This window comes from Megachile rotundata, chromosome 3 (genome assembly GCF_050947335.1).
Source record: "Megachile rotundata isolate GNS110a chromosome 3, iyMegRotu1, whole genome shotgun sequence".
Taxonomy (NCBI): domain Eukaryota; kingdom Metazoa; phylum Arthropoda; class Insecta; order Hymenoptera; family Megachilidae; genus Megachile; species Megachile rotundata.
In genome coordinates, this window is record NC_134985.1 from 17,028,922 (window position 1) to 17,044,311 (window position 15,390).

Here is a 15,390-nt window from a genome sequence, read left to right on the forward strand (position 1 = left end):
TAATCTCATCATCACCTGATTCAAATTATGCATCCCATAAAGCTGAAATAAGAAGAGCACAAAATTTTATAACTGATTAAGAGGGTGATATGTGAACATCAAAATGGTGTAGTACAACGTTGCCCAAAATGCCAAGTATCTGGGAACAAGCAAGTTAGGAGCCGTCAGAGCCATAACAGAAATAAAGTTTGACATCAAAGTCATACACCATGGCACGAATTAACGAGCTCGGAGATCGCTGTCGTATTCCAAGATAGAGTCGGGGTCAGAAACACGAGTCCCGGCCCGAGGCGAGCGGAGGCTTGGCTTTTGATAAATCCAGGCCACGAAGGCGACCGTAACACACGTTCGCCACGAGGCACGTACGCTATATAAAAGGGGTTGCAGTTTCGACCCCGGTAAGCAGTGCACGCAACTCGAGACGGTGATTTCAAGACAAGTCGTGGGGAGTTCGCGGCCGAGGGGTGGTTTAGCGTGGGGTCGGTTATAAGGCGGAGAAAGGGTGCAAAAAGGCCGGGAGCGGGGGCTAAGGGAATGAAAGGGTCGTGTAAAAGTAGTACTTCCGTTTCTCCAGCCGTCCCGGCGCCAGAACGACGGGCATGCGCGAGCCCTCCGTTATCTTCCGCCTGCAACGACTGTTTGTTTTCCCTGAAAGAGACGAAAATGGCTCCCCGCTTCCAACAATACCACGGAAAACCCGTGTTTCGTGGGGACGGACGTCTTCATCTCCTACAAACATTTATTCTAATTTCGGGAGAGAAAAGGGTATTAGCAGGGAAAACAGCCGCGTCAGGTGTCCACCTGCTAATTCCGTTGAGTAAATAAAAATGTACTGGGCGTTGTCATAATACGGCAATTAAGGACGATGTCCGCTCCTCTTTTCTTCTGCCTACACTTTTAATTTTACTTCGTTATTTTGTTACCTGGCCAGGGTCAGCCTGTTATTCGTCGTTATGCCACACCTTCGTGGTTCGCGTTTCGTATTTGATGTCAGCTTAGTTATGAATGGAATTTTGCTCGTTTGCTAAGAATACTTTGTCACCCTCGTACATTAATATTTTTTTAGTTATCAAACTTATTTATCAAGTTGAAGTTGAAGATTTTTGAAAAATTTATGTATGTTTGTACTTTTATTTTACCATTTGTATACACTGTCTTAATTATTGTTTTCATGTACTATATGCAGTATAATTTCTTCTTATAAAAATGACTCTACATCAATTACTGTAAATAATAGAATTGGGGTTGTTTTTCCAATCATAACTTCCTCCTCTAACTTCATAACTTCCTCAACGAATAATTTTACTGAATAAACGTGTTTATGAAGGTCCTGAATTTATGTTACAACTCGAACCAATTATAACTTAAACCATAATCAGTGAATATAAATGATAATATTTAAATAAGTAGCGCAGCGAATTACACAAGAAAGCAAATATTTCTTCATTCCACGATCCATTAAAGGTTATTTGATGGTGGATTTGGTTAGAGATTTCGGGATTTCGATTAGCCGAGGGGCTACACTGGCTGTCCCTATGAAAAACAGTAATCCGTAAGTGAGTCATGATTTATGCCGTAATATCGTGCCGTAATAAGGTGGGGCGCTTAATATGTTTTTCGCGAAAGACCCGGCGAGTAATTAATTTACATTCACGCCCGTGCCGTACTAGGGAAACGAGTAAGAACGAAGAGAGGAAGAGAGAAGAGATCAACAACGGCGAGGTCAGACCTCGACCCTCGTACATCGTCATTAATAATAATTGTAGAGTTAACAAAGGCGGGTCGAGGTGGAATTATTAAATTCGTCGAGATAGAAAATCTCGTTGTTGCTTCTGCCTTTCTATTTCTTTCGCCAATCAACGAAAACCTACCCCTGGCTTAATTCGCTTAACATCGAGCTAAAATAGGTCTATCAGCTTCTTTCGTGACAAACAAGGGTTGAAAACAATTATCTGCGATAACTATTTCTTTGAGGACATTTATTCTGAATTATTGCCTGAGGATTTTATTACATTTTTGACTAAGATTCATTTCATATCTGTTATCTGTGGTGCTATTTTATATTTGTCATTGATGTCTTATATTTAAGGTCTTAGTTTTGTTATTTTCACACGATATTTTTTAAGCTAATATTTCATGGGGTTGACTGTCTTTAATTATTTGAGAAAGAGGAAGAATGGAACAGTTTTTATAGCAACCCTTACAGTTCATCATAAAATTCGTTTCGTGTTTCTTAGAAGTTTGCTAAAATCATCTTAGTCCATTTGGAATAGCGATTCAAGTTTCATTTATTATTTACAGTTGCACATAGTTAATTTTACAATGCACATAGTTTAATGGTAAAAATTCACGAAAGTTTTCACATCTACTTCGTGGCCAATACAACCCTTCCCCAGTCAATTAGAGCCTTTCACCAACAATTACCCGTTAATAGTGGTTTTCAGAGCATCCCTCGCGACAACTCCAGAACAAATCTCCCCTCTTTTCGTATGAATTATTTAAATCGTCGAAATCAAGTGGTACGATCATTTTTTTGTTCCCTCGACTTCCGGCAAGCAACGCCTTCCAGCAGAAGACATCCCTGACAGAAAGAAGCGGTTATCAAGTTGACAGTGACGCGGTTAAGCGAGGAAGCACGAGGACCAGATGGCGAAGAAAGGAGAGAAGAAGTCGCGAGGAGGGGTTGCGAAGGCATTCAATTTCCCTCTTCTCGCGGATGGAGGGCGGCACACACCCTTCCGTTCGAAGCTGTCACTCTGTGAGAGTTATGGTCGCCGAATGAGTGGCTGGGGCGGGACAAACGTCGCATAACTTACTTCTTCTTCTTCTTCTTCTCCCGTTCTGCTCTTTTCCAGGATGTCTATAAATACGAGGATCGAACCTGCCCGCCGCGTCACCCGCCGACACGAGTCCCTTGTTCCTGCGGGATCCTTCGGCGAGACCCAAACGGGAAACACTAGTGGCGTGTAAACGATCGTAATCGCTGCGAAAGCTTGATCGACTGGTACCATTTACCGGTCGAACAAGGGTTGCAGAATTTTTATTGTCCGGGGGATGTTAGGTCCTTCAGCCATTAACTTCTAGTCGGTTAAGGTGAAATGGACACCTTCAATTATTATTAATGCAGCAAGTTATTTTTCAAACTCTAAAATATTTTTGAATATTATATTCTTTTTTTAATTAACTACTGCTACTCTTTATTAGCGTTGATAGTCTGTATTGTATGTATTATTTATAATGTTTTTTACACGAGTTACGTTGTAACCTTGTCCATCGTAGAGATAAGGGTTGTTTATGAGTTTTATTTTATTTTATTTTCTGACGTTAGTAATTTCCAGTGAAAGACTTCTGTTACCTTGAAGCTCAATTTCAGGGTAACTTTTACATTGGCTAAAGTCGTGTAGCACTTGTCTCTCGGAAAAGTGTGTTATGGTTTTCGTTGAGTCACGAAACACAAGTGGCCCGTCCAATCTCATACTTTATTTTTACTAACTACACTTGAATTACGAAGGCTGACGTGTTTGTTCGAACGTGTCTTGTAATTCCGAGATTGTGTTTTCCTTCCCCTGTCACTCCTTCACAACAGGGCTTTCCTCTAATCGCTCTCTTAAATACTTTCTTCACATGCTTTCCCTTTCTGTTTTCCTTGTCAGCATTTAAACAATCAATCTCGGATCCCTTGCACCACATTCAATCTGTCATTTGCTCCATTTGTAAGATTATTGCTAAATCTTTTACTTGGTTCATTTCCTTGTAACAATACAAAATTTATTATTCTGATCAATAATAGTATTATTCAATATTTATATGCATTCAGTACTTGAATTCACTTAGTGCATCAGCTCATACAATATTTTTCTGATTCACATAAAATTCTTCTGACTTCAATGAAATTTTTTAATCTTGTACTTGGTTCACTTCTTTGTAACAAGTACAAAATTTATTATCTTAATGAATAAATATATTGACATTTGACTGTCATAAAATTTGTTTGATTTAAATTAAAATTTGTCTGATTTACATACAATTTTTCTGACATCAATGAAATTTTTAAATTGAGATTTTTCTGAGATGTCTAAAAATTCGAGGTCATTCTGATTCTCATTCCGAGGTGCAGATTTCAGTGAAGATATAAAACTTCAGCAGTATGTAACTGTGGATAAAATTTCGAAATATCCTCGACACGCAAAAAATTATTAACCAATCGATCACCGTCGATACTTCAATTCCTCGGCGTTCAAGATTATCGACGCAGTTCCCTTTAACTCATAAATTCGGCGAATTTATTGGCACGGCCAGTTCAGCTCGTAAAACAAGAGCAATTACGCTGAAAGGATTTCGTTGTAAAATCACGAGGCTCGGTGTTAGCGGTCGGTCGACGAGTTTCGCATGGAAGACGGAAAAAAGCGGCGGCGAAGAAATTTCATACGGCAAAAACGGTGTTGTACGCGAGTCGGTTCAACTCCCGGGAACAAGTGGCTCCGTATAGAGAAGTTAATTACCAGAAATAAGCGGCCGTCGAGCCGTAAAACTTGCACGGGGCCGCGACCCGCGCCCCCGGAACCGTATGTGTATCTCGTTAAAAATTTATTTACGAGGAAAGTTCGCTGCTCGGATTAGGACTTTAATCTCGCGAAAAACACGCCGCAAAAATACGGACTGGTACCTATCGTCTCCATCAGATTGTCGAACGTGCTGCTAAATCACTTTTATTAATATATCCAACAACGTTGAGTTTCGTTGTTAATATTATGACAAAAATTTCATTTGAGTGTGCCATATTGAACATATATTAATACATATATTAATACATATGAATTAGTATGAAATTCATTGGACTGTTTAGAGGGAGAGTCCGCCATTTTGGGACTGCGAATTGAATGCAGACATCATGCGGTTATAATACTGCAAATGGCACAATAATTATAATGATTTTGCAAGGTTAAGACAATTAATGTATCTCTGATTTTCATTTCTGTTGACAACTAGGTATGTGAACATAACTTATGCTTAACCTATACATGGTGCAAACGTAACCTGTAATATAATACATTTAAATATGTACAGGTTCTGTTTGAACATAATCTGTGAGCTTGAAACTTGTATAAAATTTATACAAATATATATACACAACCTATACATAACACATACATAAGCTAAAAATAATGTAAACATAACCTAAAACATAACCCATCTAAACTTACAAGTTTGAACATAAGGTTATGTTTGAATATGACTTGTGGGTTTGAAAGTTCTACAAAATTGATACGAATATATATACATAACACATACATAAGATAAAAATAATTTAAACATAACCCATCTATATACTTGAACCTAAGTAACTTAAGGTTTGAACATAACATAACGTGTGTGTTTGAAAGTAAAAACTAGTACAAAATGAGATTGTTCACAAAACAAAATTATACCTATCAAACACAAAAACTATAATTATTTCTTGTCATCCCTTTTCATCCCCTTAACGACACCGTCAGTGCACCATGAAACGCTTTTCAATCATTGTTTCAAGACACGAGCAGTATTTTCGTGGTTCCGAAATTACACGTCTGAAGTAGTTTCGCTACGACGTTGGAACACGCGAGCGTCTGCATCGGCGTCGCATAAAAACGGGCGTCGAGAAAACACCATCAAAGAGAGTATCTGTTTATTCGAACTCGTGGACTTCTCGGGAATCGCGAGGATAATATACGGTCGTTTAACGAGAAACCGTGTGCTCGATAAAACCGACAGCGAATTTGGACACCGAACGTCGGGCAACGACAGCTGCTTCCTGAATCCGCTCCGAAAGCGTCGACGATTATCGGCCTCGTTTGCTGCCTCGACTTAAGTCCACAAACTGTGGACCCGTAAACACTCTTCCAGTTGCTCGATTTAATTGTTCACGGGTTAATTATAACTCTGATCACGGGAATTAGGAGTTTGGGGACTGTAATTATTATACTTGAGGGTTGGAGATATAAACAGGGAAAGGTGGTGACATGTTGTCTTCACAGTTTTGAACATGAAGTCAATTTTAGACTTTAATGTCATTCTGCTATCATTTTTACTTTAAATGTTTATGTTAAATATTTATGTACATTAAATATTAATAAGTATGTATTTTATACCACATAACAAATTTCAATATTTGAGTTTTTGAAGAAAATAGACTTCAATATATATATTTACCTCGTTCAATGTATAAAAGTCAGTACACTAAAATAAAAATGAGAACTTGTAAAAATATGTTTTGTAATTTTCCTAAAAGTTTGAAATGCGTCAAAATGACGCATGTAACCTAGTGTAGCCTAGTAACGAACGCCATGTAAAACGAAAGATATAAATATTTCACATGACATACTGATTAACGTCAGAATTGTCGCGGATAATTAGAGCTTTCGAATAGTGATCGTTCTCCTCGCGGCGAAAAGTGGACGAGTACGAAACGTGTGTATAATGAAAGCAATTTCCTTTGTTTGCAGCACAATGCATCGCACCCCTGGGGATGGAATCTGGTGTGATTCCCGATGCAGACATCACAGCGAGCTCGAGTTTCGATAGCGGAAATGTCGGGCCACATCACGGACGGTGAGTGAATTACCGTGTATTACCGTCTCGTTTATAGAACGCATTATGCAGATGCGATGCAATACACATTCGGAAATATGATAAAATTAACCCCTTTGTTGCACCGCCCGGGGAACAGCGATGCAATTTCCCGAAATCAGTGCGCTTCGTTAAGCGACCTATTCGTTGGCTAAATTGAAGCGATCTCCTAGGGGAAGACTCTTGTTGCGCTTTGCGAAAGGACTTTTCAATTATTTTCTGATATTCTCACGTCTATATTTCGTCCACGTTTATCGTCAAATCTTAATCTATTCTTGTTCAGATTTATTCTATTCAATTTAATTATATTTCTTTTCAGGTTGTTGACGAAATGCACTTATTCATAATATTTTTAATTTTGTTCTAATTCACTGTTCGTTGTAAGAGGCCATTTTGTATTAAGTGTTACGACAGCCATTTTGTATTAAGACGTTACGACGGCCATTTTATTGTCGAGACGTGCATCCTGAGATTCTAATCTAACCTCCAAATTAATGTTCTTAGAGTACTATTTTATAATACTGTGTCACAAAATTATAACAGACTTCTTTTTCTTCTGAGACCACTCATGTGACATAACCCAACCTGACACTTCTTTTATTTCTACAATTTTAAATTTATGACAAAAACTTGATATGTCACTACAAACAATACAAGTACCATAAAATCAAAAAAATAATTTTAATCTTCAAAACAAAAAACCTTCACAAAATCTTAAAAACATCTATTTATAAAAATATTAAAAATTTTTGTTAAACCCAAAATAACGCGTGCAGAATAATTTTTCAAAACCAACCTCGACGACAAAAAATTATGCGAAAAACGCAACGTGAATTTGTCGTCCGCAGATAAATAATGTCGTCAGGTTCTTTTCCGGACAACAGAGATTTGTCAGAGAGACGATAGTCGGTTTAAAACGCGATGCAGATTGATGCGAGGCCGATTGTACGGCAAAGTTCGACGACAGAACAAAAAAAAGACAGGGAAGAAGAGTCGTCGGTGTGCAGCACGATAACATTTCTGACTGTGAACGCTTTCTACGGCTTAAACGGATGATCCTCTTCCTGTCCGTCATCCTGTCTGCGGTCGAGATAGCTCACGATCAGGACTCGGTCCAGGTCACCGTATTAATCACCGACTACTAAACTGCACGTCTAATTCGGCCTTCAGGCCGCAATGAGGATTAATGACGTCGGAGTCCCGCATACGGAACCATTTTGTATCGACTGTTTCGAACCTCTTAGACGTTGTGCTTCTTTTGTTGTGGGAGATCAGGTGTGATGTGAGAGTAGCTCGAGAGGAAAGGGTGGTTCTTTTATTTATTGATCATTTTCAAATTTTAGGCTTTTTTATTGTTTGTAGCGTGACATGCTGGTTTGTGAATTGTAAATTTATAAATTCTTAAACTTGTAAATGTAGAAATTTGTTGAGTTCCAAATTTTTCAAATTTTCGAGTTTTCAATTTTCCAAGTTCTCAAGATTTCGAATTGTCAAGTTTTCGAGTTCTCATATTTCCAAATTCTCAAGCTTTAAATTTCCAAAACTCTCGAATCTCAAATCTCCCAAATTCCAAATTTTCCAGATTCCAAATCTCCCAAATCCCAAATCTCCCGAATCCCAAATCTCCCAAATCCCAAATCTCCCGAATCCCAAATCTCCCGAATCCCAAATCTCCCAAATCCCAAATCTCCCAAATCCCAAATCTCCCAAATCCCAAATCTCCCAAATCCCAAATCTCCCAAATCCCAAATCTCCCAAATCCCAAATCTCCCGAATCCCAAATCTCCCAAATCCCAAATCTCCCAAATCCCAAATCTCCCAAATCCCAAATCTCCCAAATCCCGAAACCCCCAAATCCCCAACTTACCAACCTACAAATTCTCAAATTCCCAAGTACCTATCTTACCACTCTCCTCCCTCGACTCTCCCTACATCCCCCCAAGGTCTGAAACACTCTAAGAATAACCCAGAGAACATCAGATGTCCAATATTCCCACATATCCTCCCAACTAAGTGAATTGTACGTCGCCTCAAAGCCTCCTAATTATCATTTGCAACTAAGGATGGACTAGCCAAATATAGAGAGGCCTCCAAAACACGAATCGAAACAAGGACCACCCGTGGCGTTAATGAATCGTCGTTGGCGGTTCAACGTGAAAAAGTGTACCCCGTCAACGATGATCAGTTGCCGTTATTTATATATCCTCATCAAGGATTAAGGTTATGAAATCATCTTTAAAATTTAGCAAAGAACGATCGTAACTTTTACCTGGGAAAAAAATGACAGGTAGTCATAAGTATGAGAGGTAGACAGACTAGTCAGCTTGTTAAAGAGGATGTTTAAGATAGAGGATGAATATTCATCTGACCGGCATGCAAATTCGCTATTCTTTCGTTGATACGTTCGTTGTATATCGTGCGTTAAAAACCGTTTTATTAACGCGGATGACATTTACGGACTCCTTTGATAGCGATGGGTGGTCCTGCGGGCTTTAAACGTCGTGTACACAAGCGTGGAACTACGAAGGCGCGAACATGTTTATGGTCTATGGAATTCCGACGAAAAGCTGCGTCAATGTCGACGATAATTGGTGGTTTAAGAAGCTACATGAGGGTTTGTCCTTTTGGCCGCGATAGAAAGCAAGGAAAGCCTTTTCGATGCAATACCGATATCGGCGCTTGCTCACACACTACCTGTACCGTCTAGACCTTCTTCGACGACATTCTCATGGCTTCCTGATACCACGGGCTTCCCGGTGAATACCCTATTTACCCCAGGCGACTCGTTTACCCTAAAATACGCGAATCTAACTCGTATTACCTGTGCTTCTTATATTTTATTCGTATCTCACATATGGACTACATGGAACACGTTGTCCACATCTCTATACATCTACATATGGTCATATGTGCTCTGATCTCCAATAGGAGATAGATATTCAAGGCAATAGTGTTGAAACTTTATTTTTAAGCATTGTCTTTAGGTATAGTTACCTGTGCTTCTTATATTTTACTCGTATCTCACGTATGGACTACATGGAACACGTTGTCCACATCTCTGCACATCCACATATGATCATATGTGCTCTCCAATAGGATATAGATATTCAAGGCAATAGTGTTGAAACTTTATTTTTAAACATTGTCTTTAGGTATAGTTACCTGTGCTTCTTATATTTTATTCGTATCTCACATATGGACTACATGGAACACGTTGTCCACATCTCTGCACATCTACATATGATCATATGTGCTCTCCAATAGGAGACAGATATTCAAGACAATAGTCATAACACTTTATTTTTAAACATTGTCTTTGGGTATAGTTACAAAGCATCTAAACACTCTTTGTGGACACTCTAGTATCTTTCTAGGTATTTTCCTTAGACACCAACCTACGTTATCTCTAGCTTCAGACACCACATATCTGTCTCCACATAAAGTGTTATTTACGACTGTTCGGACATAAAGTTCGTCTCGTCCATCAGACAAATGCTTGTCCACATATATGTTCCGTTAAAGGACATTCTTGTGATTATTCTACACATTCTCGTTACTACATATTGCAGTTTTATTTTGAACCAGTTCACACGTTTCAGTTATAAGAATAAACCTTACCCTGAAAGAACGCCTCCACAAATTCCGTCCGTAAACTCTCGTTCACGGAAGAGAACATTTTCATCAAACGAACTTCAGCGGGTCACAAAGAGCGTACGGCTCTTCGCCGGAGGCAACAAATCATCTCCGCCCGGACGGATCGTAAGTCTGAGCGTGGCCCGCGTTCGACAAACCATTCCTCTCGATAATCGGCCGGTTCGCGTTTTCGGCGATTTCGCCGACGAGGCAACTCGTGGCTGAAGTCCCGGTGTAATCGTACCGCCCGGAGATTTATCGTGGACCCGGCTGGTGCTCGCGGAATGTCTTTGATGCCCTGGACTGTATCAAAGTGGCAGCCGAGTGAGCCAGTTCGAGCTCTCTTAATGGGCTATGAGTTATGGCCTTTCGCTGCGAGCGTCTTATCCGTTTGACCTACGGGTTCCTGTTTACCTTAGTTTGTCCTGTTTCATTCTTTTCCTTCGAAAGCTACTTTTACTGCTGGGGCTAAAGGCTTGACACGGAGATCATCTCTTTATTACTGCACTGTGGTACGTTCGGTAGGGGCTCTACTAGGCTACACATGAGGCTATATTCTCATGAATTTGACTCCTCAGATAGTTTTGGTATAACTTCAATTCTGGTGCTTACTTGTTATATCTAGTTAACCTAACCTCAATCTTCATATCTAGTTTTCTATGTATATGCAGCTCTATATGACTTATTCTATTTTATGTGGATGATCTGTTTGACAAGGATAACTAATTTTGTGACGAGTACCAGTATCTCTTGAACCACTTTTTGTACGTTCATAAATTTTCTCTTTTACTGCGGTATATTCAGTGGACTCTTGTTTTGTCACTACTGAACAAATCTCTATTCTCATGCATTTATAGACATGTATTGCATATGCAGGTTAAATAAGACTTATTCTACTTTATGTTTGTTCTTTCTTCAGCAATAATAATTAATTTTGTGATGAATCACTCTTGAATCACTTCTTGTACGTCCATAAATCTTCTCTTCAAATAAAACTGTTTTTGAAGTTTCTGACAAGTAACCACAAATTTTGCCTTTCATTTTATTGCTGTTTCAGATAATTTATACATACATTTTAGCATATTTATATGATCACTGTGTTATATGAATAGAAAATTATACATGATATGAATGTGTACATAAAATGTTAAATTTATACATTTAAATAAATTTGTTAAATGTGTTCATTTAAATAAATTTGTTGAAATATGTACATATAGATAAATTTGTTAAATTTGTACATACAAATAAATTTCTTAAATGTGTGCATATAAATAAATTTCTTAAATGTGTGTATATAAATAAATTTCTTAAATGTGTGCATATAAATAAGTTTGTTAAATGTGTGCATATAAATAAATTTCTTAAACGAGGTACATATAAATAAATTTCTTAAATGAGGTACATATAAATAAATTTGTTAAATGTGTCCACACTTAAAAATGTTAAGTTGTCGGACAAGTTTCGAATAGAAGGATATAAGTTGGATTTGAACGAAATTCGTTCGAGCGTCCATCTTGGCTTCCTAACATTTTCCCTTCACGCTCTCTCGCCAAAGCTTTCGTCTCTTTGCCGCCCCCTTCGGGGCTCGGCTGTTCAAGAAGTAATCTCGAGCAAAGAACCGCAGAAAGTCGCGTTGATACCTTTCTGTTTTATTTTTTTTAATAGTTGAAATTGAGTTTGGAAGTGGCTACGTTAAGAGGGATTGAAGGAACCGAGGGAACTTTAATTTTCACGAATAGTAAGACGTATAAATGACGTATGAAATCGGGAAGAGAAGCTTTTTATCTTATTACCCAAAAAAAATAAAATCATGGTGTATTTTCTTGTCGAATATTTCGTTCGTGTAAAGCTGAGTATACACGCTCGCAATTTGCACAAGCTAATTTGCGCATGCAAATTTACACGAACAAACTGAATCGATAATCCTGTTTACATGTTCGGTTTAGTTTGCGCAATTTTTCAGTTTGCTGATTAATTTTCCCCGAACGAGGTGTATCGTTCGATCGATATCTATATACGATGTTTATTGTCATATAAATTATCAAAGTGGACTAAAATAAACTCGGTGGTTCGATTAAATGTTTGCGTACAGATAAAACAAGTCGGCAAATAAATTCAGTCAGTGCATTGATTAAAAAAATGTCTCTGTTAACGTTCGATCAAAGATTACACTTTTTATGCAGAATTTCAACAAAAATAATTTCTATAAAATTTGAAATAAATTCGTTGTAGAGAATCAGACATTGAGAATCATGTGTCAGACGTAGTTGTATTAAAATAATTACTTAAGTTTGAACAAAAATAATTTCTATAAAATTTGAAATAAATTTGTTGTAGAGAATCAGACATTGAGACTCCTGCGTCAGACGTAGTTGTATTAAAATAATTACTTAAACTAGTTGCACCAAAAATATGTATGTCAGTTAAATAAAATATTCATGCCAAATAGTTAACACAGAATGCATAGAAGTTCCAAAGATTCCCTGAAGTAAGAATGCGAAGAGCTTAATGTACCAATTGAATTCCCGATAAAAAATCGCCTTCGAACGAGGATATTTTCTCAAGTAAGGCGCTAATGGCGTCAAACGTGAGGAGTAAGACGTCGAGGCGATTGAATCGAAGGTTTCCTTGGATGTTCGTGGAATCGGTGCCAGCATTCCTTCCGTAAGACGCTCTTTTTTCCGCGGCAATCACGGCTTAAGAGAAGGGAGCTTTTTAATGCCGTGGACGAGCCCGCGAAAGGTATGTGCGAATACAATTATTAGCCGGCTCTCGAAGTGGCTTCCCCGTTCGTCGTTCTCGTGGCGGCGCCAGCTCATCTTTAATTCATGCCATCCGGTGGCTCGGCTCGATCGATAAATTATAATTTCACCCCGTATCGGCCCGAGCGAGGTGACGGTTATCCGTCAGCCACCAGCAGGATCACGTATTTGTACGATTTCCTTTCTGCGACGACGTAACATTTCCGATTATACTGTCATCCTCTTTGCTTTCCCCTTATCGGCTGATTCTTATCGGCACGTCAATTGCAGCCTCTGCATACAATCGGTGTGGGATAAACTCGATCCTTTTGGAACTTTGTTTCTTGCGAAGGGGGATTTTTGTTGTATAGGGATGTTGGAAAATAGGAATTTAGAGGGGTGTGAGGGTGTGAGGATTTAGGAATGTTGGGATTCAAGTATATGCAGAAGTATAGAGATTTAAAGGTACAGAGACTCAGAGATTTAAAAGTACAGAAATGCAGGAATTTAAGTATAGAAGATGTTAAGTGTGGAAGATAAATATTGTGTAGTACAATATAATATAATCTACAAGCCATATCTAGAAATCTATATGTACCTTACGTACCTTACCTATATGCACTCAACATTATATGCACTCAAAATCTCAAAATCTGTTACTCACTAAATTATCCTAGCTTACTTCCACTAACCCCAAAAGAACATACCAAAAAAAAGAAAATAACGTCACCCATATTTAAATAATAAGAACCAACCTTGACATGTTGCGATGAAAAAAAAGAATGAAAACATCTTTCAACATATCTGTCGCTACAATTCAGCTCCCCAGAAATGATTCAGAGTCGTTTTCCCGGACGACACGTTAAAAAAAGCATTGCCAGCTTCCTCGAGGGGGAAGATAGTATAGAGAGAGAGAGGAAAGAAAAAGGAAAAAAAAGAAGTAAGGGTCGGTAATCTCAGAGTAAATATTTACCCTTGTTGCAGGCTGAGGCAAGAGAGCCACGGAGGTGCCTGGTGCCCGAAGCAGCAGATCACGACGGAACCACGCGAGTGGCTGGAAATCGATCTTCACACGGTCCACATGATCACCGCCACCGGCACTCAAGGCCGCTTTGGCAACGGCCAAGGTGTCGAATACTCGGAAGCTTACATGCTCGAGTATTGGAGGCCGAAGCTTGGCAAGTGGGTTCGGTACAGGGACGTCCGGGGCGAAGAGGTGAGTTTTCAATTTTCTTTGAAACGTTATTTTATTATAAATTTTGGGTATTTTAATTGTGTTCATATTTGAGCTATGATACATCGACGTATGATTCGTAATAGGTCCACGTATGATACATAGTATATTCACATATGATTCACAATATATTTTCATACATATATTTACATATGATTCGTAATATGTCTACATATGATCCACAGTATATTCACATATGATTCTCTGTGTATATGATGTATTCTCATATGAGGTACAATGTATACATGTATGAATTACAATACATTCACATATGAGCTGCAATGTATCTACATATGATCCACAATACATACACACATGATTCACAATGTATTTACATATCAGCTACAATATATCCATATATGAATTACAATGCATTCACACATGAGATGCAATATGTCCACATATGATCTACAATGCATTCACATATCCACATATGGTCCACAATACATACACTAATAATTCACAATATATCCATACATCATCCACAATATATCCACATATGATTTAAGGTGCATCCACACATGAGCAATACTATATCCATATTGTATGGTCCACAATACATCCACATATGAGGTACAATGCATCCACAAATGAGGTACAATGCATCCACATATAATCCACAATGTATCCACACATGATTTAGAATATATCCATACATCAGCCACAATATATTCACATATGAATTACAATGCCATACATGATCCATCTATATTATAAATTTATAAACATCCACAGTCTAGCTATGAATACTCAGTTACATTATCCTACAACTCACAAAATTTCTCTTAATAACAAACAATTATTATGCATACAACAATAAGTATTATTGCAAAATAGCTATTTTCATGCATTCTGTGATACTATCGTTTCGCAATGATGCCGTTAAAGATGATTATACACTAATTTCCAAGATCAATTTTGAACTCAAGGTCTTTCTTCCTATTTGTTAGTTAATTGAGTTAAATATGAGGTAGTGGTTACCAATGATGCCAGTGATAGTCAGTTTAATAAGGAATCAAAAAATAATGACATACCAGTAAGAAGAATTGTGATAAAGTATCGTCCGCTGCAGGAAGTCGGGAATTATGCGGTCGGTATACTTTCTAGGTAAGCCGCCCGATCGATCTTGCGAATTGACGTTAAGTTAGGCGAAGTTTACGGTGAAACGTTTAT

At 38.2% G+C, this 15,390-nt stretch overlaps 1 protein-coding gene across 1 annotated transcript in view; it reads left to right on the forward strand.

Annotated features, from left to right (window-relative positions):
• The window catches only part of LOC100882475 (discoidin domain-containing receptor 2), a 162,420-nt gene that overhangs the window by 115,769 nt on the left and 31,261 nt on the right, over positions 1–15,390 (forward strand). Inside the window, exons 3-4 of the mRNA XM_076530137.1 lie at positions 6,483–6,588; positions 13,968–14,199. Of these exons, the coding sequence (XP_076386252.1) occupies positions 6,483–6,588; positions 13,968–14,199 (338 nt within the window). The remainder of the gene's footprint in view (positions 1–6,482; positions 6,589–13,967; positions 14,200–15,390) is intronic.